We start from the raw sequence: 24,114 nt of genomic DNA on the forward strand, positions 1-24,114 counted from the left end.
TAATAGTGGAATCAGTAGGGCCCCCCAAGCACAGCTGGAGAGTCCCAAGAGCATCTTCTGCTGTGCTGGTGCCACAAGGTGCAAGTGAGGAGATACTGGCAGTAGGAAATCAAACACCTTTCTCCCTGCCCGAACCCAGACATCTCCATTTGATCTTTCCTGCCTTCTCCACACCAGCTTGGACACCCTCCACGATCAGCTGCACATCAGGGCCTGGCATTGTGCCGGGGAGCAGCTCGGCGGCGGCTCCATCCCCGCCTGGCGCTGCCAAGGCTTGGCTGAGGAGGAGATGGACTGGAGCAGCCTGTGACCCAGCACTTGGGCTGCTGCTCCCTTTCAGAGGGAGTTCTCCTTCCCACCCTGCTCCCCTTCGCATCCCTGTGTCCCCTTTCTTGGGCACTGCTGAGCAGAGCTTTGCACGGCCTCTGCTCCCTGGTGGGCCTGGGGAAGTTGTGGTGACCTTCTGGCCCCTCATGAACTTAAAGAGTCCATAACATACATTTCTTACCTATATTTTACTCTATCTCATGCTCAGTCTCTGAAAAGGATTCATTTTTATTCATACAATGGTTCTTTTGTTTCATGAGTATTTACTTTAAGAAGAGCAGTGGTTCTTTCCAAGCAAACCCATTGTAAAGATTGCCTTTTACTGTGGCATCATCCACAGTGGAATTGAGACATGCTGGGGGTATTTAACACTTTAATGACACATAAATAAAATACACATCAGATCTGGATCAAAAATCCTGCATAGCATATGCTGCCTGAATATCAATGCACAGCCTAACTGCAGGATGGCACGGCTGGGTGAGCTGAAACCGCCGTGTTCCCATCAAGGGGAGCTGAAAGCAGTGGGCTTTGGGTTGATGTTCTCTCTCAGTAAAAGAGGTTTTTCCCCTCCCATACATGACAAGGTGCCAGACTCAGTAAATTCAGATCAAAGCAAACAGTTTTCTGGCTGCCATGTTTATTCTTTTATTCAGATCAAACAAAACTACCCGTTGTGGTGTTTATAACAGTGAAGGAAAATGGTCCCCTTGCTTAAAGATCCATTTGAGAAGAAGCTAGAGCTTCTCAGGAGTCATCTTCTAGTAACATCTCTCTGAGGTGTGCTGCCTTTTCTTTATTTTTTCTTTTTCGTTTTTTAATTTTTCCATTTCATATTCAGAAATTAATTAAGCATATAAATTCAAGCAGTCCTTTTCATGTCTTTAAAACACATTTATTGCACAGTTTGATGGATAACTTGAATTCCATGATCACAGAATCACTTAGGTTGGGAAACACCTCCAAGATCAATTCCAACCTGTGACTGATCACCACCTTGATCAAACAATAGATATGATATAGCTATGTGGATGCCAGCCTGGTCAGGGAGAGAGAAATGGCAATCGTTTCTCACATTGGCTTGTGAGAATTTTTAGGGAGTTGTAGGAATGTGGTAACTTGTTAGTACAATCTGCAGGTGGTGTTTTTCCACCTTGCTCTTCTGTTTCTCTCTAGGACGGTGTGGGAGAAAGATTTTTTTATTAACTAACCAATCAAATAGAATGTATTTTATCAGTCTATTTAAGCCAAAGTTTTCTTTCCATTACTGCCTTTTTTTCTTCCTTTTTACGCTGCGTCCTCATCTGTTCTTGTGTCATTCTTGGCACAAGGGTGGCATACCTAAAGAGAAGAGAGCTTTCTGTATGTTTATGCCTACCTTGGTTCTCCACTGGAGATGGGTTCCTGGGGGCGCTGACCCCTGTCCCCGTGTCCCACAGGTGGAGGAGCGCTCCCGGCTCAATCGCCAGAGCTCGCCGGCCATGCCCCATAAGGTGGCCAACAGGATCTCTGACCCCAACCTGCCTCCTCGCTCCGAGTCCTTCAGCATCAGCGGCGTGCAGCCAGCCCGGACCCCACCCCTGCTCCGGCCCGTGGACCCGCAGGTAATGGTGCTCCCCCGTTGCCAGCATGCTGGGGGTGCTGGCAAGGAAACAAGGAAGAGTGGATGAAGGGAAATAGCACCTGGCTCCCTGGTTTCTCAGCCTTAAGCATATTCATGAGTAAGAGCAGCATCTACATGCATGAGTGTATTCCTCTTGTCACCTCCATGTGTTAGCAACATCACGCTGGTTTATACCTTCCTTTGAAGCATCACGTACTGGTTACTGCTAGAAACAAGCTGGAGGACCAGGAGGAACTGCTGCTCTGGTCCAGTGCAGCTGTTGCTCTGATCCTCTTTGGATCTGGTTTATGTAAAGGATTAAAACCACAAAGCCTGGTACAAAAGACCCGGGATGCTTTGATGCTGAGGATCATCAGAAAGAGGTTTTGCTTTCTTTGCCGCTTTGATTCAAGGTTTTGTTTTGGTTTTCCATTGAGTTGACATCAGTCACAAACACATCTGGAGAGGACATAGATCACCATGACTGTCACAGAGGAGGGGCATCGTTATTTTAGAAGTTTCTCCCAGCCATGAGGTCTGCAAGTACTCTGCCACCAAAAGGTGTAGGAGTGTCAGTGCTGGCTCTGGTCCAGCCCCTGGAATTGCTCCCACAGATCCACAGAGTCCAGCAGGGATTTCAGAGGAAAGTACAAAGCCTTTGCTCCAAGTTCAGCTGGGCTTTCTATGGAATATGTGCCAACTAAGTGCCAGCCACGTGTGGCACCTCCAGTACGGAGCCAGCTTTAAACAAAAATGTGCAGGAAAGCCCTGAAACGTACTTTCTTTGTATGCATTTGGAAAGTGGGCAAAACCCCACTTCACTGTCATCCCTCTGACTGACCAAATAATTTTCAGTGACCTTCTTGGCATCCTGTACCATCAGCAGCTACAGAGACTTTTGTTTGGCAATAAAATACTCAGGAAAGAGTTGCTTGAAGCCCAGAGCCCTGTGTCAGTGTGTGTGTGCATACTCGTGTACCCGTGAGACATGGACACATACAGAGACCTGTATGTAGAAATTTCAAATAAAAGTCACAACCCTATTGTATCAAAGGAGTGCAGCTTCACAGAGTCTGGGGAAGAAGCTTATATTTTCCAAACTGTAACCTTTTGATTTTCTCAGATTTCCCAGAACAGATGTCAGTATTCCTTAAACTTGCAATCTGTAGGGCAAGTCCATGGGAGCCACCAAGACCTATAGAAGCTCATGCCTCAAGATATTTTTTAAACCATCTGTGCCTCAGAATTCCTGACGATTTTTAAATCAATTATTATTTATTATCGTTTCCTTATTTTTGTTTTTTTTCATTTTTAACATGGAAAATCCATGCCAAACCTCATTAGTACAACCACAGAGGTGCAGGTGTAGGAGCTGGACTTTGGGCCAGCAGCAGCAGAGCCTGGGGCGGGCACGGCGTGTGCGGGAATGTGGTTTTTAACAGATCTTGCCTTGAAGTGATGTAAGTCAGAAGTTCCTGAAACCAAGGCAGTGCTGATCTCAGACCAAGGGGGCTTTTCAGTGCATCCAAAGTCTAATCAAAAAATATTTTTTTAATCAAATTTTTAAATTATTTTTTATTCCTTTTTTTTTTTTAACCCTCCGTTTTGACTGATAGTTCTGTTTTGACTTGGTGCTTAGATTCCACATCTGGTCACTGTGAAATCCCAAGGAAGCTCCTTGTCTGGGTCTCAGTCACTGCATGAACAGCCTGCAAAGGGACTGGCTGGGTTTCAGGAGGCTCTGACGGTGACCTCTCACCGCACTGAGATGCCAAGGCAGAACTCGGACCCCACCTCAGAAAACCCTCCTCTGCCCCCTCGCATTGAAAAGTTTGACCGAAGTTCTTGGTTACGGCAGGAGGAAGACATTCCACCAAAGGTAACACAATCGCTCCTCACTTTCAGCAGGTCAGAGGCAATCCCAGAGCTGAGTCCCTCTGGCAAAGCAGAGTGGGCAGGACTGAGCCCACCCCGAGGCTCTGCAGCGAGGGCTGACCTGCCCAGGGGCTGCATTTCCTCAGGCAGGGTTTGCAGGACATGCTGGGAGCTGCTCTTGGCTGCAAAATAGCTGCAAAACAGCACTGCCCTCCAGCAAAGAAAGTTCTCGAGCTCAGACAGCGGCCAAAACAAATTAATCTCTTCTTTCCCTTGGATAAAAAACAACCTTCTGCTTAAATAGAATTATAGGAACATAAAATTTGTCATACTCAATAAGACGGGTCCTTTTTAGTCCAGTACCGTGCCTCCAGTTACGATCAATATTGATGGAAGACTTGTAAGGGCTCCAGCAGCTTTATACATTCATTGACATTTTGGCAGTGTCTGGCAGTACCTCTTTAATTAGGATTCTTCTGGACCAGTATTTCGATTGTGTTGTTTATACACCTTCACTTTGGAAGAATTATAACTTAGCCATTAAAGTTCCCCTTACAGTGAATCAGTGCTCAGCCAGGAGGATTTTTACAGAGGAGAAATGATTATAAATTGATTAGTGACAGGGAGGCAGTATTTGTCCCTGATTGAGAGGCAATTTTTCTATGTATTTGCGAAGTGAGTGACTTGCCTTTTTAAGAGCAAAGTCGCAATCACCAGGTAAGCCTCCCTGTGCAAGGGATCTGTGGTGGTGTCATGGGTGTTTATAATGCTCCTATTTCTGCTGTCACCAAGCAAGAGGAGAAATCAGTGCTCTGCTGAAGGCAACAGCAAGCCAACAGCTCCTGGAACTGTCTGTGTGCTTGGCTCCTTCATAGTGCAGGAGGGTGGCTGCCTGGTTTTAACCTAATTAAGAAAAAGCCCCTGCAATTTAATGCTGGCTTTTGCCACAAGCCCTTTGAGAAGGATGCTCAGCTGCAGTGATGCCCTGCGTGGTGAGACCATGGCTGCTGGGAGAAAAGCTGTTCTCCAGCACTGTGCAGCATTTTCCCCCTTGGCTGAGGGGAAGTGGACTCTGGAAGGGATCCCACCAGATCCCATTTAGGGCTGTTGTGTTGGCAGCACCACCCGTGAGGAGCCTGACTTCACACTGGACAGCCCGAGGTGGGTTTGAGGTGTTTGCAGGCAGGAGTGAAAGGACTGCCCTGAGAGGCAGGACCAGCTGTCTCCGTGGTCCAGGGTCTTGTTTCTGCCAGTGCTTATGGCTGGATGCTTCAGAGGAAGGTGGAAAACTCCCCAAGTCCTGACTGCAGAATACCAAACCTGGAGGGGAGACTGCTTTGTCCTGGGACATGCTGCAGCTGGTGATGCTGCAGTCCAGGCTCTCTAAATCTTCTCTTATCTTGCCTAGTGCAACCGTGTGTTTATTCTTTAAAAAAGCCAAGCCTAATCCTTTTTCTTGCTAATCCTGACAAGCCCTTGGCCTTTCTGTTACCTGGTGCAAGGTATTGAACGGTGAGTATTGTCTTGCCTCTCCACGTCACCTGAGGTGCTGGGGGATGAGGCCACTGCACCTGTGGCCACACAGTGATGCCTGAGCTCCCACGGGATGGGGCAGAGTTCCAGGGTTACCTGTCAGTGCCCCTGTAGGCTGTGGTTGGCTTTGGGTGTTCATGCTGAGCCGTTCTGCCAGCAGCAGTGGCATCTGAAGCTCAGTGAAGGTCACAGTGTTTAATCTCAGTGTTAGGTGGGTCAGTCTTGATCTTCCCACTGTCAACCCTCTTGTTTGTCCAAGTCAACACCTTCTGTCTGCTGGCGTGTGTCATATCTGAGCTAGATACAAAACCTGCGTTGTGGCTGTTGAAATGCACTTCAGTCTGAATTGTACCTTAAAAATTACTTTTATGGGTTTTTTTAGATTTAAATGATATATATATTTGTGTGTGTATATGTGCATACATTTCTTCTAGAAGTAAGTGCCCTGTTTGGTGGTAGCCAGGCTGCTCTGGGGGCTCCTGTGCCAGGAGCATCCCTGAGAGCACCACTGCAGCTTGCTGCTGCCTCACACTCCAGTGATTCCTTCTAAAAGCTGAGAGCCTTGTATTTTATAATTGCCCTAAATACTGCCTTTCTCTCAGTGGGAAATGAGGTGTAAATCAGCCTTAAGGCAGAGCTGGAAGATGGTCTGTGATGGCTCAGGTGAGCGAGTGGCCCAGCCTGGCTGACTGCAGATGTCTCCATTCCTTTCCAGGTGCCTCAACGAACCACTTCCATATCCCCTGCCCTGGCAAGGAAGAACTCCCCGGGCAATGGCAGCGCCCTGGGGCCCCGCCTGGGCTCCCAGCCCATTCGGGCAAGGTGAGGACAGGAGGGGATGGGCAGGAGTGATCCTGGTGTGCCACTGCTGCACTGCCCCAGCACTGCCCAGCTGGGGCCCTGACACGGGCTGGAGTCCAGCCCTGCTTTAGCTGACTGAACACCACAACGTTTGCAAGGCTTCTCTTGAGTCTGGCATGAATTTTTGCATCCAACAGAGATTTGTACTGACAAGGCTTCGAGCACTGGAATCCCTGGAGGCCTGGGCATTGCAGGGTTTGGAGGTGGATGCTGCATTTGCAGCTGTGGAATCAAACAGGAGTTTGGGTGTTCCCTTAGTGGAATTAGGTCCTGGTTCTCACCTCTTGCATATCAGTGGATCCCTATAAGCCAGTGGGGAGGTCTCAGTGGTACATTCCATACATTTCTTATGCATCAGAGCAGCTTTTCACAGATAATGACTAAAGAATGTGCTGCAGGACAGACACTGATACAGCTTGCTGAGATCTTCTCTAGATGTAGATCAAGGATTGAATTCCTTTCAGCTTCCTAGGGCTGGGCCTTTAGCTTAGCCAGATCCAGCTCTGGCACAGCAGTGAGCTCCTAGGGAGGTGCTGTGCCATCACCATGGTCCCATCTCTGCCGTGTCACAGCTGTCCCTGGGCATGTTTAAAACGAGCAGAGAAGCTGACAGGCTCTGCTCAGAGCTGGATGGGAAAAACACAGCTTAGTCATGCGAGAGCTTGTCTCTGCTGCACAGAACGAGACCTCAGACAGGGCAGATCCCGGGAGGAACACAAGTTCCAATTAGCCTTGCTTGGTTTCTTCTTCCTGCCTTGTCCTCAGAGGGTGAGGTCAAAAAGTGAATGTGGGGATGTTCATGGTGTGTGCTGTCAGCATATGCCTCCCTTTCCAGCCCAGTGCCCACCCTGTGCTTCAGCAAACTCACAGGCAGCAGCCCCAAGTCGCTGGCAGGGGCAGCAGTAGGAGGAAGAGTATCTTTTGTTGGTTTTTTTTTTTTTTTTGATTTTTTTGTTTTTAATTAGAGAAAAAGCATATCATGGTTTGTTGCTCTTCTTTGCCAAAGGCTGAATCATTTTGAATTCTTGAAAATGTTGTTCTTTTAATTAGCTGTTGCTTGAAGGAGAGTTTAAAATGCAGAGGGATGTTGGACTGTGTAGTCTTTATAAGTGATGGTGTGGAAAGTAAAAAGGTTAATGGAAATCTGGGATTCAAATTCAAGGTTGCGCAGTGTTTCCTGCACCCTCACTGCCCCAGTCCTGGTCAATGCAGATAAATACATCAGTTGCCAAAGTTTTCAAATATACTTCATTAGTTAATTTAGCTAAGGATGTCAGCCATACAGCATGAGCTGGAAGCTTTCAGTTTGATGAAAATTGGAAATTACTATGATGCTTCCACATGTCTGTTAAACTTAAGTTTTCATTGAAATTATTTCATCCTTTGTTTCTCTCACAGTAATGTAATATTTTTCCTTTTCCCCATGTTTCCCAATTGGTTATTGATTCTCCTCATGTATAAATGCAAATATTACAAAAATACCCCTTATTTTATTTGTCACTTGTTATGACAAATGAGGGAGTATTTACTATATATTTTAAAGTGGCCTTTGAATAAGATCACTTCCAGAAACATTGTATAAAACCAAATTGCCTAACTCTGCATTAACATCTCTTCTGATGTCATTTCAGTGCCAGTAAGAATTAATTTCCTAAAGGCATCTGATACCCAGAGAGATATTAGTCACTCCTTGTGTACCAAGGGCACTTTTTATTCTACATTTATCTGTGTTCACAAGGGTGAGAAAAGTCAAGGAGGAAAAGTGGGTATCTGATGCAAGTTCGAAGTGAAGCCATGAAAACTGGGAACTGTGAATTAAGTGGTACAAGAGGTCTGCAGCCTTGCTGCAAATTTGAGATCCTTGCTTTGCTGAAGTCTTTGTCTAACAGCACGTCACAAATTCTGGCTTTTGTGAAGAATTTTTGTGGCTAATTAGGTAACTCCAGCTTTGCAAATCTACAGACAGGGGATCAAGAGCAAAGAATCTTTTAATGGTTGCCGAATTCTACCAAGTAAGAGCAGAAAGCTTTTCTAGGCAATTTTTTTTTTGTTGTTGTGGTCATAGTGCACCCATAATTGGTGACCTCAGCCCTGTTTCCTCCAGCTGAGGAGGACTCTCCTGGCCTTTGCAGCCTCTCCTGTCAGTGTGGGAAGGGTCTGGAGCCCTGGGGGTGGGTGTGACCCTGGCTGATGGTGCTCTTCTGTTTTGTCCTCCTGCAGCAACCCAGACCTGAGGAGGACAGAGACCATCGTGGAGAGCCCCTTGCAGAGGACCAGCAGTGGCAGCTCCTCCAGCTCCAGCACTCCCAGCTCCCAGCCCAGCTCCCAGGGTGGATCCCAGCCTGGCTCCCAGGCTGGCTCCAGCGAGCGCAACAGAGTCCGAGGTGAGCTCGGGAGCATCCCTCAGCAGCCAGAACACTTGGGGAGGCTTCCTGACAAGCAGCAAGGGCAAAGGCCTGTGGTCTCATGCTTGCTTTTTAAAAACTTTTAAAAAATCAGAGGATCCATCATTTCTGATGTGTTTTTGTGACCTGCTGGCCTCCTTGCAGGCAGAGTTGCCGACAGCTCCATTTCCCTGGAGGCTGATGTAAGATGGCCACAGCATCTCACTGCCAAGTAGCCTTGGCAAAAGGAGATGGGAGTCATGCTTTAGGGTAAACAAAGGAAACAACCAGTGTGCTTCCTGTCTTCATCCACCCTGGAGTGCCTCTCCTGATGTGGTTTCTTTGGGAGTGTGTTTCACTTTTAATTGATAGATATTTTTGGGGGTTCATCTTTGTGCCTGAGATGGGATCAGAGGAGTGGCATAACCTGTAAGAAGGTTTCTCTCAAATGCTTTCACCAGGCAGCCGTGCTGACATGGGTTTTATGTGTGTAGCCAGATTGTTCCCTCTCATCCTGAAGCCTCTCTTAAAGATACTCCATTCCCCTGTTTAGTGGCAACACAGTAGTGGAGTTGCCACAGCCCATACACCCACACATCTGCATTCTGGCACAGCCCCACGCTTCCATTCCCCAGGGCTGAAGAGCATTGAGACAAATGCTGCCTCCATGCGTTGAATATTTTATGACTTGGCCATAAGGTGTCTGTTGTTGAAACCATCAGTCCTCTAGGTAGTCAATAAAAGGAGTTTGTAACCCATTGTCATTTCAGGTTTGGTTTTGTTTTTACTAATGAGGAATCCTGTGACAAATAGCGTCCCAGCGGTGTCAGATGCTGCAGAGCTTTTCATTTATCACATGCCCTGCTCTTCTGCAAAGTAAATTTGTTTCTTTAGTAGAAAAGGAGCAGTAACTCTGTGAGAGGGCTGTTGGTGGAAGCTGGGCAGGATTATGGCTTGTCTTGCTCTGTTGGTGGAGGAGCAGAAAGGAGCCAGGAGTGCTTGTCAAGACAGCAGAAGCAAAGTGATGATGAAGCCCCTGTTCCCACCTGTCCCAGGTGTCAGGATGCAGTGATGCTTTTGGCAGCATTTTAATTCCCACTCTCTCCACCTGCCTTTCACCAGGGAACACCAAGCCCGAAGGGTCCCCTGTGCTCTCCCATGAGCCCGCCAAGGTCAAGCAGGAGGACAACAGGGACGTGACACGGCCGAGCCGACCTGCTGTGAGTCCTCAATTCCTTCCCGAGGGAATGCTGCCAGCTGGCTTGGCCACGTTTCCCTTCGGTGCGGTGGCACAACCGCGGGGACCCCAAAAACCAGGCTAGTACTGCTGCTGCTCCAGCAGAGAGACTGGAAAGCAGCAGTACAGCGAGAGCCCCTGGGAGATTTGAATGCTTAAGAGAGTGCATGAGTTTTTACCAGGAGCCCAAGCCTAGGGGAAAGCACTTAAGCCTGTGTTTCCAGGTGAAGCAGATGCTTAAGGGCTTTGCTAGCTTGGGCACGGCGGTGGCCGATGGCACTTTGTTGTGTTCCGTGCTGCATGTCCCCCGCAGCACCCGTCAGGGGGATGCTCTGCTCATGAAGGCTGGGGAACCAACCAGCCCCCTACAGCCTTCCCAGCTTAAAACCCCATTTGGTAGTGGTCTCTGTACACTCCCCTTCTATTATTCTGAGCAAAATCTCATCCGAAGTGTTTCCTCCTGGTTTAATGCTGTTGACATTTGTATCTTAAAACTGCAGAGTTGGCCTAAAAACTATATGAATTTCCACTGCATCTCTATTTTAATGTGTATTAATGTTTTGTTGATGATGTTTTTTTTCTCTACACTCCACAGCGTTGAGCTAACAATTGTAATTTTATTTCTAACCTGCTTGCCCTTCCTCTGGCTTTTTCCTGTCCCGATCTGTTTCCTCTGATGCTGATTATTCTTCCTTTACCCACAGAGCTATAAGAAAGCTATAGATGAGGTTAGTGATATCTTTTCTCAGTGGGTCATGCCTATGCAAGGTTGACTAGTTAGTGCTTAATTCCGAGCTGGGTTTTCTTGGCGCTGGCGTTGATAAAGGTGGCGATGCAATCTCGGGTCGGACGGGAGAGCGAAGCGGTGGCGCCTGCGGGGAGGGGACAGCACTGCTGGTGTGCTCTGCTCAGCCCTGGGCTGCCCAAAACCTGCTGGCCACGTCACTTGCATGGAGGCCAGGGCACAGGCATCCCTTCACGTGGGGGAGCAGGTGGTGCTGTTATTGTTCGGCGTGTTGGAAAGAGAAGGAGCGAGAGCGGAGGTTTCTCGTGCCGGTGGAGGAGGTCGGGCAGCCTGGACCCCTCACCACATTCTGCTCTCAGCCACAGCCCCTGACCATCTGCTGATTTCAGTGGGGCCATCAAGTACTTTTTGAAATTTGTTCTAAGTCTAATTCGAAAAAAGGCACTTGAAAAACAGAGCAGTGGGTTGTTCATTCCCATGGACCAGCATCCACTTGCAAAGGCAGAGTCAGCAGAGCCACCTTGGGTGTTGATGGCACTGCTGGTCCTCATTCATCCTCTTAAAAAATGAGAGTCCTGAAGTACACCTTTTTCACTTAGGATAATATTTTAAATGTGCATCTGGCAGTGGTGAATGTTCAAACATTCATGGGCAAAGACCCAGCATTCCTGATTTAACATTTAACTTGCCTCACATACACATCGCTGTGCACACTGCAGATACTGGTAACTGCAGGGCTGTAGCAGAAAGCACTGGTTTCAGCAGCCTCTTTTGCAGCCTCTTTCCTCTAAAAATAGAAGATATGAAAGAAGGAAGATGTGCTGGTTAGTTAACTTGTTCTCTTGGATAAAATATGAGCAATACATTTTGTTTAATGAGGTGCTTTGATAAGGAAAAAAGCACATAAATCAGTGTCTAAATAGAGGCAGTGTGTGTGCTGAATTCAAGCTCAAGGAGCAGTGTCATTTTAGAAACTAATCTGACTTGATTCCAGCAAATATTAAATCTAAAGAAGGCTTTGTAATTAAAAATAATTAAAGAGCACTGACACCACTAACTTATGTATTATGTCACCCCCAGTAATAACACTTGGAACATGTGTGGAACTACAGAGCACTTTCTCTCTAGTTGTCAGATTGTTTTTGGTCCAGGAGCAACTTGGTGAAATTGTTTAATCCTACAAAGTGCTCATTACTCAAACAAAATGATAGCATCAAAGAATTAACCATCCCGAGGCAAAGCTTTAACTAGGAAATATGAGTTATCTGATTATATTGTCTGGGAGTATTACTGCTCTTATAACTTTCAAATTAGTTATTAAAAAGTAATTAAGCTGATTTTTAAAATACTTGACTATCTTCTAGTGATGGCCAAAAAAGGCTGATAGGGTGCCTTGAAGCACGTTAGAAGTGGAAGGTGCAAAAAAGAAGCAGCAGTAATTTTCACAGTCCAGTGCTGTGACAGGGAGGAGTTCAGTGCTAGTCCTGTGCTGCAGAAGTCCAGCTGCAGTTTTAAGAGGCTCTTACACAGTCCTAAAATCCCTTTTAAAGTGAGAGGCTCTAATTCAATTCAAAGGCAAGTGCTCAGTAAAGAGCATGTTTGATACTCAAAATGGAAAGCATTGTTAAGCTGCTCAAATTGTCGCTGATTCTTATTTAGGAAAAGAAGCAGTCGTATCATTGAAGCTGCTACAGCACTAATTAAAATAATTAGTTGTCGTGACTGCAGATTTGACTCTATTTCAATCCCAAACATGTTGGCATTGAAAAGGAGCTCTTGAAATACCACAATCTCTCTTTAATCATGGTAAAGAGCCTTTCTTTAAAGGTGCAGAGACCATTTGGAGGGATACAGAACTACAGAATCAGAAAATGGTTTGGGTTGGAAGGGACCTTAAAGTTCATCATGTTCCCCTCCACCCTGTCCATAAGGAGGGACACCTTCCACTATCCCAGGTCACTCCAAGCCCCATCCATCCTGGCCTTGAACATTTCCAGGGACAGGGCAGCCACAGCTTCCCTTGGCCATCTGTGCCAGGGTCTCACCACTGTCTAAATATAAAGAATTTCTTCCCAATATCTAATCTAAACCTACTCTCTGTCAGTTTGAAGCCATTCCCCCTTGTCCTGTCACTCCATACCCTTGTCCAAAGTCCCTCTCCAACCCTACTGGAGCCTCTTTAGGTGCTGGAAGATGCTCTGAGGTCTCCCTGTGGGGCCATCTCTTCTCCAGGCTGAACAACCCATATACAACCCATCACAAGAACCTGCTGTGAAACAGGGATTGACAAATTAAAAAAAAAAAAAAAAAAAAAAAAAATCCTTTTTTGGGATGTTTATACTTCTGGGTCTGATGCAAAGCTCTCCACTGTCCAGGGGAGTCTCTGTGTCAGAGCCTGGGCAGGGCAGAGCTGGGAGCAGAATGTGTGGCTGTCACCGGTGGGAGCCTGCCGGGAGGTGTGGGCTCAGATTGCTTACCAGACATTCCTCCCTCACCATTAAAAAACAAGCTGGGTTTGCATCTCAGCCATAGAGCTTCTCCATCCTTTTCTCCACGTGTCGACAGGATAGATTTTAAGAGCTCCTTTTGCAACAATAATTAATATTGCCGTAGTCGCCCTGCTGGAACGGTAAACTGGAAATGCAGTAAATGAGAGTGTGGCCGTAAGAGAATTGTGGAATTTAGTCTTTTTCAATGAGTTTCTTTCTCCCTAATCCTTTATCTCTGACCGAATGCACTGATGCCTACCTCGGTCACTAATATAGGGAGAAATGGTAAGACTGACAATTGCAATGCTTTGTTCGTCATGTGCATGTCTTGTGCAACAGAGTTCTCTAACCCATTCTAATTTGAGCTCTCATGCTTTTCTGCCCTACTGCTTCCCCCTGCATTGCTATAAAAGCATGTAAGATAACAAAAAGTCTCTTTTCTACACGGTGCCTGCCATGTTCCTTGTTTTGAAATAGCAGTGTCTATTTTATATGACTGTCGGGTCTGAGACCTCATCAAAGTCATGGTAAACTGAAAAATTATGACTAGGCTTTGGGACTGCTCCTTTCTTTTTTTCTTGTTTCAAGGCTTTTTGGGGTTTTTTTTGGTTTTTTTTTTTTTAGTTTTCTTTCTCCCTTAGCTTATAGCCTGCCACATTTCACATAAAGTGCTTAATGGGTCCTGCTGAGGGATTTTTTTTTTATTATTATTATTATTTTTTGATCATGTGGCTGACTCAGAGCTGTGACTCCAAAGTCTGGCTGAGCTGGGCGCTTCTCCTCGTGCTCCTCACCGCCTCTCGGCAGCCGCCCGACAGCGGAGACTCACCATGGAAGCAGCTCTTGACGTGGGGATTGCACCACTCCATGGGAGATGCTGTCATTGCTTCCTTCCCAAATGCATTTATTACAGAATAAATACCATTACGGGGTCTCTTTGAGAAGTTTGAAAGAAGAGAAAACCCTGCAGGAGAAATTCTCCGAGCCAATCTTTGAAGTGACGTTGTTTTCCAGTTTACTATGATGGTGACTGAACTTCACCTTTTCCAACAAATATAATTTTGTCGTGTATATAAGTGTGTGTATATATATGCACATACACGTTCCAAAGAGAAAAAGAAGAGGTTGGCTATTGACTTTTCAGTGAGCGTAAATCAGTTTTGTTTTGTTTAATAAATGCTACATGCTACAAACATTGTCTTACGTTTGTCTCATGTTTGTAACGACTCTGTAAAGCTATTTCTTGTTGCTCGTGCTGTTAGCATTGGCTTTTGGAGAGATGTATGTGACATTCTCCTCGCTCTGAATGTAACAGCAATCGCTTCCTTGTTTCCTTGCCCCCATCCCCTCTAGGATCTGACGGCTTTGGCCAAAGAGTTGAGGGAGCTGCGCATCGAGGAAACCAACCGGCCCCTGAAGAAGGTGACAGACTATTCCTCCTCCAGCGAGGAGTCGGAGAGCAGCGAGGAGGAGGAGGAGGATGGGGAGAACGAGACACATGATGGGACCGTGCCTGTCAGTGACATCCCACGGCTCATGTGAGGAACGCTTTCTTTTGAAGGGGCAGATCACAAAACCCCAGTCTGTGTTTTTCTGGAGGTGAAACCCCAGCATGTCTTGGCTGGGAGGAGAAACCCTGGCCTGGAGGAGCAGTAGCTGGGATAAAGGACAGGTCCAAAGCGTGTCCATATTTGATGTCTGGCACTGGGAACGGCGTCATGGTTGCAAGGGCTGATGTACTCACCTGCGTGTTTTTCCTGTTCCAAACTAGAGAGAATTAATGGGCAAAACTGAGCTATTTCTGCTGCATATTCAGTGAGTGTTGGCTCAAAGCTGATGGAGCTGTACCTGCTGATGAGCCAGGCAGGTTTTTGGCCAGAGTGGGCACAGCTGACCTCATCCACACTGTGGGTCCTGGCCATGGGATGGATGTGTTAGAACTCTGCCTGCTCTTGAGCCTGGTCTTGCCCCAAATTAAGCCATGCTAAAGTGTCACTACTTGGTGTCCTGCCCAGTGCCAACTGGTAGAGCCAGGATTATAATAATCTGCATCTTTGTTTTGGATTTCTGCCCTTGGCACAGTCAGTGTTGGTGGGTTAAAGTGGTAAAATGAAGAGATCAGCAGATTGTTGTGTCCCATGGGACACTTGTGCATTTTAGTCTCTCCAGAGCAGGGCAGCACAGCTTCAACACTCACAGGGAGCTCTTGCCATTCAGAGAGATTTCCTGGAGCATCTCTGCTCAGGCTTCCCACCCAGTGCTTTGCAGGGGCATTTCTGGAGGTCTCTGCCTGGCATCAGGATCTGAATCCTGCCCCTTTGAATTCACAGAGGAGCAGTAGGAAAGTTTCAGGGGATTATTTGTGTTTTAATCATTCCTTTCCATTTTCCCTGCTAAATGAGTAATAGTTGATACAGGCATACCTGGCTTCAGGAACATGGTTTAGCAGTGAACATGATGGTGCTGGGTGATTGGTTGGACTCAAGGAATTTAGAGGTCTTTTCCAAGCTAAACAATTCTTTGATTCTCTGATTCATGGTGGTGGGGCATGGAGCAGCACAGAAGCCCTCTAAGTGGCAGGGAGACCATGTCTCCTTGGGTCCATGTTATTCAGAGTGCCAAGCTCCTGGGTTGGAGCTTCCTTCCAGCAGAAGAATTAAAATCAGAGCTCTTGAATTGGTTGGAGCAAGTCAGGAGGCAGAGGGATGGCTCTGAATGTGCAGCAGTGGGGTGGGCAGTCAGGCGTGCCAGAAGGGGCCTCAAGCTGCTCATGGAAGAGGAGTTTAATCAGGAGTGGTTAATTTGTGCTGACATCCTTCTTCAGACACCTTGAGTTTGACACAGCACTTCCCAGTGGGTAAATATCTCAGTGGATGCCTTGCAGCCAGTGTGGGATGACAGGCAGAGCAGTGAGCTGGAAGCCCAATGCCACATGTCCCATAATGTCCTGTCTCTGAGTGTCCCAGAGACAGGGGGTGGGGATGCAGGGGTATCTGCAGGCAGAGCTGCACTGCCCCATGTCTGGGGGAAAAAGAAAGCAAATCCTCTTGAGTTAAACCCTTATTTCACAAAAGGGATCTTAGCTCGAGCTCAGCCTCGATGTACTTTGGTGTTTTTCTAACAGATTTATTCTCCAGTGTTCAGCGTTTGTCATTGGAAAGTGGGGCCAAGAGAGATAATCTCATCTTTTGCTGCACCTTCTGAGTGATCTTTGTGTAACCCATGTTTAAAGTTCCCTGGGTATCCTCCCTGAGCTCTTCATTCCGGCTCTCTCCAGGTCTCTTCTGCTGCAGGATGAACCTATCCACTGCTCTGTGTCCCAGTGGGTAGGAGGGACTGATAATTCCATCCACCTCTGGAGACAGCATTTCTCCATCTGAAAACTCTGATGACTCCCTTCAGCTCCCTCTCCTTGAGCTGTGCAAGCCAGCTCTTGCCCATGGCCAGGAAATTCTTGCAGGATGACATGGAAGCTGTGCACTGATGAAATTTGGGACCTCAGGGCTACCTCAGCCATTCATTCACTGGCTGTACAGTCTCAAAATTAATATAACCTCCTCTGGCCCTGTTTTCTTATTTTAAAATTCAAATAACTGTGCTATTTTCTCATCCTTTGGTCAAAAGTTGATGGTGGGGAGGTGTGAGCACCTCACATGAAAGGTGCTGTAGGAGTCTGGTGGGCTGTGTCTGGAGTGCCTTTGTGATGCCTGTCCAGTTGTAGGTTTGATACGATGCAGGCAAGGAGCCAATCCCACCCAGGTCCCCAGGGCTCAGATCCCACCTTGGACCAGTAACCCCATGATTAATCCTAAAGGTTGTTTTGGCTTTTCACCGACCAGGCTCCCTCACAAGCCTCCAGGCTTGTTGGTGTGCACAGGAGTTAAAGGTTGTATTGCCTCACACTGCTGGAAGCAATTGGTCTGTGAGGCTTTTAAATGTAAAATAACAAATCTGATCATCCAGGGGTGCTTGTCGTTTGCTTGTGGATTTGTTCCAGTTATATTTAAGCAGCCAGGCTGCCAAGTGAAGTAATGGAGGCTGCTCAGCACCTGTGACATCCAATCTCAGGCAGTCCTAAAATTTAATAAATTCCAGCTCTCTTCTTCAAATTGGATTGTGGAAATTTCAAGGTGAAACCACAGGTTAGGAGTACATTTTCACCTGGAAAACAGCAGAAAGCTACAGGACACAGCTTGTCCTGCTGCCCACACCTTCTCCAGACCCCATCCCCTCTGTTATTATTTGCCATCAGTTGCTCTGGTGTTTCCTTTTTGGGGGTTGAGATGGGAATTAAAGGGAGTAAATTTTGGTTTTCTGCAGCTTTTTTAGGTAGAAAAAAATTATATGAAGTAGAGCAGGAGTGCCACTCCTTGTTAGCCATCCATCAGTGCCCCTCTCAGGACACCTTGGGATTAGAAAGAGAATGGTCTCTCTCTTTGGTATTTGTAGTTGATCAGCCTGACCCTGGCCCTGTATTTCTGGCAGCATCTATCATCTCCCCATAAATCTAAGTGGATATATTTTTCTAACTTTTCTTCCTGTGAGATAGAGCCTTACCCTTATTGAAATAATAGTGTACTAGAGGTTTTTTCACCTAGTTTAACAAAGGGAATATTCACCATTAATGCTTTTCCCCTCTGTCCCCAGACCAACAGGAATTCCTGGAAGCAACGAGCCGTACAACCTGGGAATGGTGACAACCCACGGGCTCGAGACTTCCCACGCAGATACGTTTAGCAATATTTCAAGGGAAGGGACTTTAATGGTGAGGGAGGTAAGTTGTAAAACAAACACTTCCATGGAGCATCTTCAGGAGGTTTTGCCCATGTAAGCACAAAAACTAACAGTGCTGTGTGTCCGGAACACAACTCGTTAATACCATTTACAAATGTGACAAGTGCAAATGTTTCTCAGACCTACAAACAGCAGTGAATGGCAGTGCCAGGGGAGGCTCCTGCAGATGGCTCTGCTGTAACCCCACCATTGCTCCAGGCAGCAGGAGTTATCTTTAATTTACAGCATTTCGTTAATTCACTTGGAACTGGCCCAAAATTTCCCCTCTTCTTCCCAGCCTTTGCCACCTTGGGACTGTTAGAGCCGTGCAGTGTTTGTAGAGCGTTTGGGAGCTTTTAGCAGAGGCTGGTCCTGCTCAGAGCCTGCTGGGGGAGGCACTGGGCATCCCAGATGGATGTGAGCCCTCATCCCCGGGGCTGTAGAGGTGAGGCTGTGGTGGGAGCAATGCTGAGGGACGGTTCTGCAGCAGTGAGGCAGAGGAGGCACTTTCAGTGGCTGTGGAAGATCTCCCTCGGTGTTTCTCAATTTCCCAGCTGCTGGAACGTTCTGGTGATGCTGGTGGAAGTGCAGATGGGTAGCTGGACTCCTGGTGAGAGGGCAGGAGGCCCTGGTGGGTAGGGAACAGGGGAGCCACTCTCCCACCAGCACATCAGGGAGCTGGATGGGAGAGGAGAAGGAGGGGGACGGGAGCTTGGAGTCTGCAATTGTAAAGGAGGGATGTTTTGATCACATGTAAACAAGACTTGAACTGCATTTTAGTTCTTAATTCCATTTATCTAATGCCTTCACATACAAAGGATAAAGATGAATGCAACTTTGAAAGAGAGGAATGAGTTAGCAAAAGAAGTCACAGCATGTTTGCTGCCTTTCTCCATCAGTTTTGGAGGGGGTAGTAATGCAGTCCACCCCATCCCTCACTGGGGTGGAGCTGTTCAGGGCAGGGATCCCCACAGCTCTGCACATCCCTAAATCAGGGAGGGTGATGTGGGTGAGTGGGAGAACAAGTCCCTGTGTAACAGGCAGCTGTTCCAGAAATGAGCTTGTGTTCAGCATCACAACGGTAAAACCCGTGCTGTGCCAGCAGGGCTGTGTGAGAATCGGGATGCAGAAGGTTTAAAAGGCGTGGGCAAGACAAGCAGCTGGAAAACCCCACTGGGAGGAGAAAGCATGATAAGAAATCCAAACTGTAGCATTGTGCTGGGTGCTTACTGTTTTTTTACTCCCACCACCATAGCCATCAGAGGATGGTCTCACTGAGGTCAGGGGTCTTTGGGCAAAGAGCTTGTCACTCTTTAGTGGGATGGCAAAGTGTGGTTGAAGGTGATGGTTATGAGCAATCAAAAGATAAATGTCATCAGGACTAGTCATGGGCTTGGTGAGCCCAGTTAAAGTTTCCACAAATCCCAGTAAATAGGTAAATCTCTGTAACAATCTCATTGATGTGCTCCAGGTAGGTGAGATTCATCAAAATGGCAAAATAAATGAGGAAGGGAGAAACTTCCCAATACACCTATCTTGCTCAGAGAGGGGATGGAAAGGAAGGGGAGCCCCGTGGAAACCCAAGGAACCTCGTGTGCAGGGCGAGCTGCTGGTGGTTCTGCCCCTCCTCTGCCACCACTGCTGCTGTTCACTGCTGGTTTGGGTCACAGAAACATGGGACAGGGCTGTGCTGGCACTTGCAGTCAGGCTGCTCTTTGCCATAGCTGTGCAAAGCTGTCCAGGCTAACGCTGATTGAGGGCTCAGATTCTGCTGTCACCAGTTGCCAGTGGCTTTTTGGGAGGAGAGCTGGCCATGGGGTTTGCACCCATGGGGGCAAGCGCAGAATCTGCCCTACGTTCCTCGTCTCCAACCAACAGTGACCAGGCTTCTCTCGCTGTGTCGTGGCTAATTACTCTATATTGACCTTGTCATTAATCCTGTCTTTAATTCTCTGGAGTGGGGGGTTTGGTTTGCTGCTTGCCAGACTGCATGGGGATGGAACAGAGAGGGTCCTTCTCCTGCGCTTGCTCTGGGAACCGGGGGACTGCCGACAACTTCGTTTTGTTTGGGTTTTTTTCTCTTCTTTTTCTCTTCCCTCCCCCCTCCCTTCTCTTTCTTCCTCATGCCTTGTATCTCTGCAGACCTCTGGTGAAAAAAAGCGTTCTGGCCACGCAGCCAGCAATGGCTTTGCAGGTCACATCAATCTGCCTGACCTGGTGCAGCAAAGCCACTCGCCGGCGGGCACGCCGACCGAGGCCCTGGGGCGAGTCTCCACGCATGCGCAGGACATGGACTCGGTGCCTGAAGTAGGTGGTGGGGGGCTCCTCCTTCTCCTTTGCATCGCTTTTCAGTCGAGTATTAACATCTCTGCACCCTGACGGGGCTCTCCTGCTTTCCTCCCTGCCTTTCTTGGCTCTTACCTCTCTTGTTTCTGGTCCCCGTGGGTGAGTGTAGTGGAAATACGAGGGAATCAGATGGGTTACTGCTATAGGGGTCTGTGGCTGATGGGAGAAGGATTTATTAGGTCTTTCAAGCCCACCAGCTGGAGTTCTGGTGGTGTGACACGAGTGCTGCCAACTGATAAGAAAGCCCCATTTTTTTTTTTTGACACTTGGATATAAAAGGAAATGGTGAGAGCCACTGATGCCATCAGCTTCAGCTGGGCCTACTTCTATCTGTATGACCTCTCATAATTATCATGACTGAAAAGGTTACCAAAAACCAAAGCCAACCAAATTCCAGATTGTTCTTCAGAGTAGAAGAAACCTGCACTTTTAAAGTCGCGTGTTTCCTATCATGGTAAATGTTTCTCTCTGCTAGATGTTTTATAGGCACATGATTGAATTAAAATTGAATAAAGTGTAAAAAGTCTTAGTACAAGATGTGACAAATAAACCAAGGGAGCTGATATGTCCAGCTTACCATCCCTAGATGTAGGAACCAAAGAGTTCATTTTTCCCATGAGAAATCAACCCATTTAGTGCTAATTAAGCTATTGTATTTAATGTTTTTGTTTCATTTGGTGGGTTGTACATCAAAAGTTCTGCCATCCTATGTTCTTTCATAGAAATGATGTTCTCACTTTATGGTGTACTTTTACTAGCAGTATAAAAATAAATATTTCTTGGAATTGGGCATTGATAAAACGTAAGAACAGATGGTGCCTGACTTGACCTCAAATTTTTATCTGTTTCCTCATTGGCATTAAAAGCAGCAATGAGAGAGTCGATCCTGAAAGTAACACCTTCCAGAGTCATCCTGGGGCTGCTGAAATGCAGCCCGGGATTGGGTTTAAATGTATTCATTTATGGAATATCAACCAAAAAGATCTTCTCCATTTCTAAAATTGTATTTTTAGAGTTGACTGAGCAGGGAGTGGGTGTGAGTGGAAACTTGGGGATTTTGTTCACGGGCTTCCAGGTGACTCATGCAAGCACGACCTCAGCCTGCAGCTTGATGCTCTTTGTAAGCCACCACACAGGCTTATAGGCTGTTGAACAGGACCTGGGGGAAGATGAAGTCTTAATATTTAAATATCAGCCTTGGAAGCTATTAAAATGTCACCTTCTGAGGAGAATAACTGAATGTGAGCAAGGAAAAATGCTCAGTGCATTGGGATGAGGGGTTTCTTTGTAATTCATCTGCTGGAAAGCACCTGGCTCTCAGCTGGAAATCCCTGCAAAAACCAAAATTCTCTCTTCCTTAAATTGCTATTGTTTTATGGGAAAGACATTCATCACAGAGATGGACTCTGTGTATTTCTTGGATAGGGAACAAGCACAAAGCAGAGGTGTCTGTGCCCGCAGCCTTCCCTGCTGCAGGCTGTTAACTCCTTCAGTTACCATGTTCTGTTTAGAAATCCATCCTGTTTCTATGGAAACAGCCAGGCTGTCAGGGAATAGGGCTGGGAGGGAAGCAGGATGCTCAGCCTGATTTTGGCATGGATGCTGCTTCAGCCATGGATGCCAGCCCCAAAATGCTTGGAAGCTGCTCCTACACCTGGTTTTTTGTGCCCTTGAATCCTTTTATGGCTCAGTGGAGGACAGGCACAGGCCCAGCCTGGTTTCAGTGGGGATGTGCCAGGGTGCTGGTGTGCCCCATGGCACCTCTCCCCAGGCATGGGGGACTTGTCCCCATGGCAGCTGTCACACAGGGACGGTGGCAGTGGGCACGGGGAGCAGCTGGAGCTTGGTGAGAGCTGAGGAAGGTTTATTTCAGAAAAAGGACAACGTCCCAGAGAAGAAAAACATGAGCTGTAGTGGTGCTGCAGAGTCAGCAGGGTTTTGCTGCTGCTGCAGCTCTAAACTGAGCTCATCCATTACCCATCCAAAGCGTGTCCTGGGTAAATGCTGGAGTAGGAAGGATAAGCTGCTCAAAGTACGGGGGAATTCACGTCACTTTGACTCCAAAGGCAAGGATTTCCTTTTGCCTGGAAGGAGGTCTTAGCCTCATTTTCTGCCTTAAAGCAATGGTTTTAAAAAGAAAGCAGCGTGACACTGCAGTTTGTTCATCTCCACATTCCCTCAGCAAAGCATTGGCTCTGACATTTCCTGCAATGCCCTCAGGTTAAGTTTTGTTAACTCAGAAATGCCCCCTTCTGCAGTCCCCCTTGAAGTGCTGGGGATAATTTAAAACTGTGCCAGCTTCCCCAGGGCTTCACAGGGACTCCCAGCACCACCCTGCCAACCTCAGCAGGAATGGGAAAGTGGGAAAAGCAAACCTTCACCTGCCTGACATCCCAGAGAAGGTTTAAGGCATGTGTGTGACATGCAGACAAGTGGACTGATGATCTTAAAGGTCTGCTCCAGTCTAAATGATTCTGTGATTCTGGGTTGGATTTTATCTGCGTTGGCTTTTGCCTCTGGCCCTGTGGCTTCTCTGCTGACTGTCCTCATGGCTGTGCTTCTGCCTGTGAGGAGAGAGCAGAGCCAGGCCCTGCTCCTCCCATTTTCTGTTGCTCACAAACACACAGAAATCCAATTTAATGTTTGTTTCTGATTAGTTATGGGGAGGAGGAGCAGATGTTCATAGAGGGCTCAGAAAGGGCACTGCAGAGGCAGGCACCATTTGCTAATTAGAAAGTCTGAGATGTACACAGGTGTTATTTCTGTGTGCTGAGCTCTCTCTTGTTCATTTTCTAGTATGGTATGGGAAGTAGCACCAAAGCCTCTTTCACTCCCTTTGTGGACACCAGAGTGTATCAGACCTCGCCTACTGATGAAGATGAAGATGAGGATGAAGAGTCATCTGCTAATCGTAAGAGCCAATGTGGCCAGTTTGAGATGGGAGGGCCTTGTGGAAAGCAGGGCAGGGAGCCTGAATAACCCCAGTGAACCTCTCACATTTCACTCGCTCCAGACATAGCTGGTGTCTGTATCCTTGCCCTCTCCAGCTGCCATCCAACCTCTCCCCCACCAACAAAATGCCACCAGAAAGATCTGGGAGGAAATAGGGAGCAGCAGAAATCCACCCTGCTGTCTGCTTGGGCAAACCAATACCTTGTAACACAGTGATGACTGCCCCATCGAGAAATAAACTAAATATTGTCATTGACTCAAAAAAGAGGTGACAGAACATTTAACCCATCATGCCTCCCTGTGTTCCTGTGTTCCCTTGCCAGCCCTGTTCACCAGCGAGCTGCTCAGGCAGGAGCAGGCCAAGCTGAACGAGGCACGCAAGATCTCGGTGGTGAACGTGAACCCCACCAACATCCGTCCCCACAGCGACACCCCGGAGATCCGCAAGTACAAGAAGCGCTTCAACTCGGAGATCCTCTGTGCTGCTCTGTGGGGTAAGGCCCGGGCACAGCCTGCCCTCCGTGTGGCTCCCGGGCCGCGCTGGTGTCGGGATCTGTGGTGTTGGTGATTCCCAGATTGTAAAAACTCTCTGTCTTTCTGCCCCATTGCTAAAGAAGTCATAATTGGTCTGTGCTGGTTTCAAGGTTGTTTATTCTGTTTATCTCTAACATGTTCTGCTGCCCTGCCGCAGCTCTGTCCTGCAGGGCAGCGTGTGGGGCTCTGCCCTCAGTGGGATGTTACAAACATTAAATACCAGAAACTACCTGTGCTGGATTTACAATAACGTGCCAATATCTGTCACCTACGTTGGACAGTGTGTCCCCAGCCTGAACCAACAGAAAAATGCCAACACCACAGTGAAACATGGAGGGCATGAAGAAGGAGAAAAAGGACAAGGCACACCCAATTTCCTCCATTTTGTCCCCTTTGGACCCCTAATCTAGAATCCTAAAATGTTACTTTTGCACCCGTGCCACACTTAATTATTA

The 24,114-nt window shown here is 47.3% G+C and overlaps 1 protein-coding gene across 4 annotated transcripts in view; it reads left to right on the top strand.

Annotated features, from left to right (window-relative positions):
• TNIK (TRAF2 and NCK interacting kinase) overlaps window positions 1-24,114 on the top strand; it is a 152,003-nt gene that overhangs the window by 119,086 nt on the left and 8,803 nt on the right. For 2 of the 4 annotated variants that reach the window (XM_030280316.4, XM_030280319.4), the window contains 10 exons: window positions 1,767-1,931; window positions 3,570-3,809; window positions 6,054-6,160; window positions 8,420-8,583; window positions 9,706-9,803; window positions 14,408-14,592; window positions 17,702-17,828; window positions 19,970-20,134; window positions 22,970-23,084; window positions 23,449-23,619. In XM_030280316.4, coding sequence (XP_030136176.3) covers window positions 1,767-1,931; window positions 3,570-3,809; window positions 6,054-6,160; window positions 8,420-8,583; window positions 9,706-9,803; window positions 14,408-14,592; window positions 17,702-17,828; window positions 19,970-20,134; window positions 22,970-23,084; window positions 23,449-23,619 — 1,537 coding nt within the window. The remainder of the gene's footprint in view (window positions 1-1,766; window positions 1,932-3,569; window positions 3,810-6,053; window positions 6,161-8,419; window positions 8,584-9,705; window positions 9,804-14,407; window positions 14,593-17,701; window positions 17,829-19,969; window positions 20,135-22,969; window positions 23,085-23,448; window positions 23,620-24,114) is intronic. The other 2 variants (XM_072933232.1, XM_030280324.4) reach the window with 1 other exon arrangement.

The sequence above is a fragment of the Taeniopygia guttata genome, chromosome 9, assembly GCF_048771995.1.
Source record: "Taeniopygia guttata chromosome 9, bTaeGut7.mat, whole genome shotgun sequence".
NCBI classification, from domain to species: domain Eukaryota; kingdom Metazoa; phylum Chordata; class Aves; order Passeriformes; family Estrildidae; genus Taeniopygia; species Taeniopygia guttata.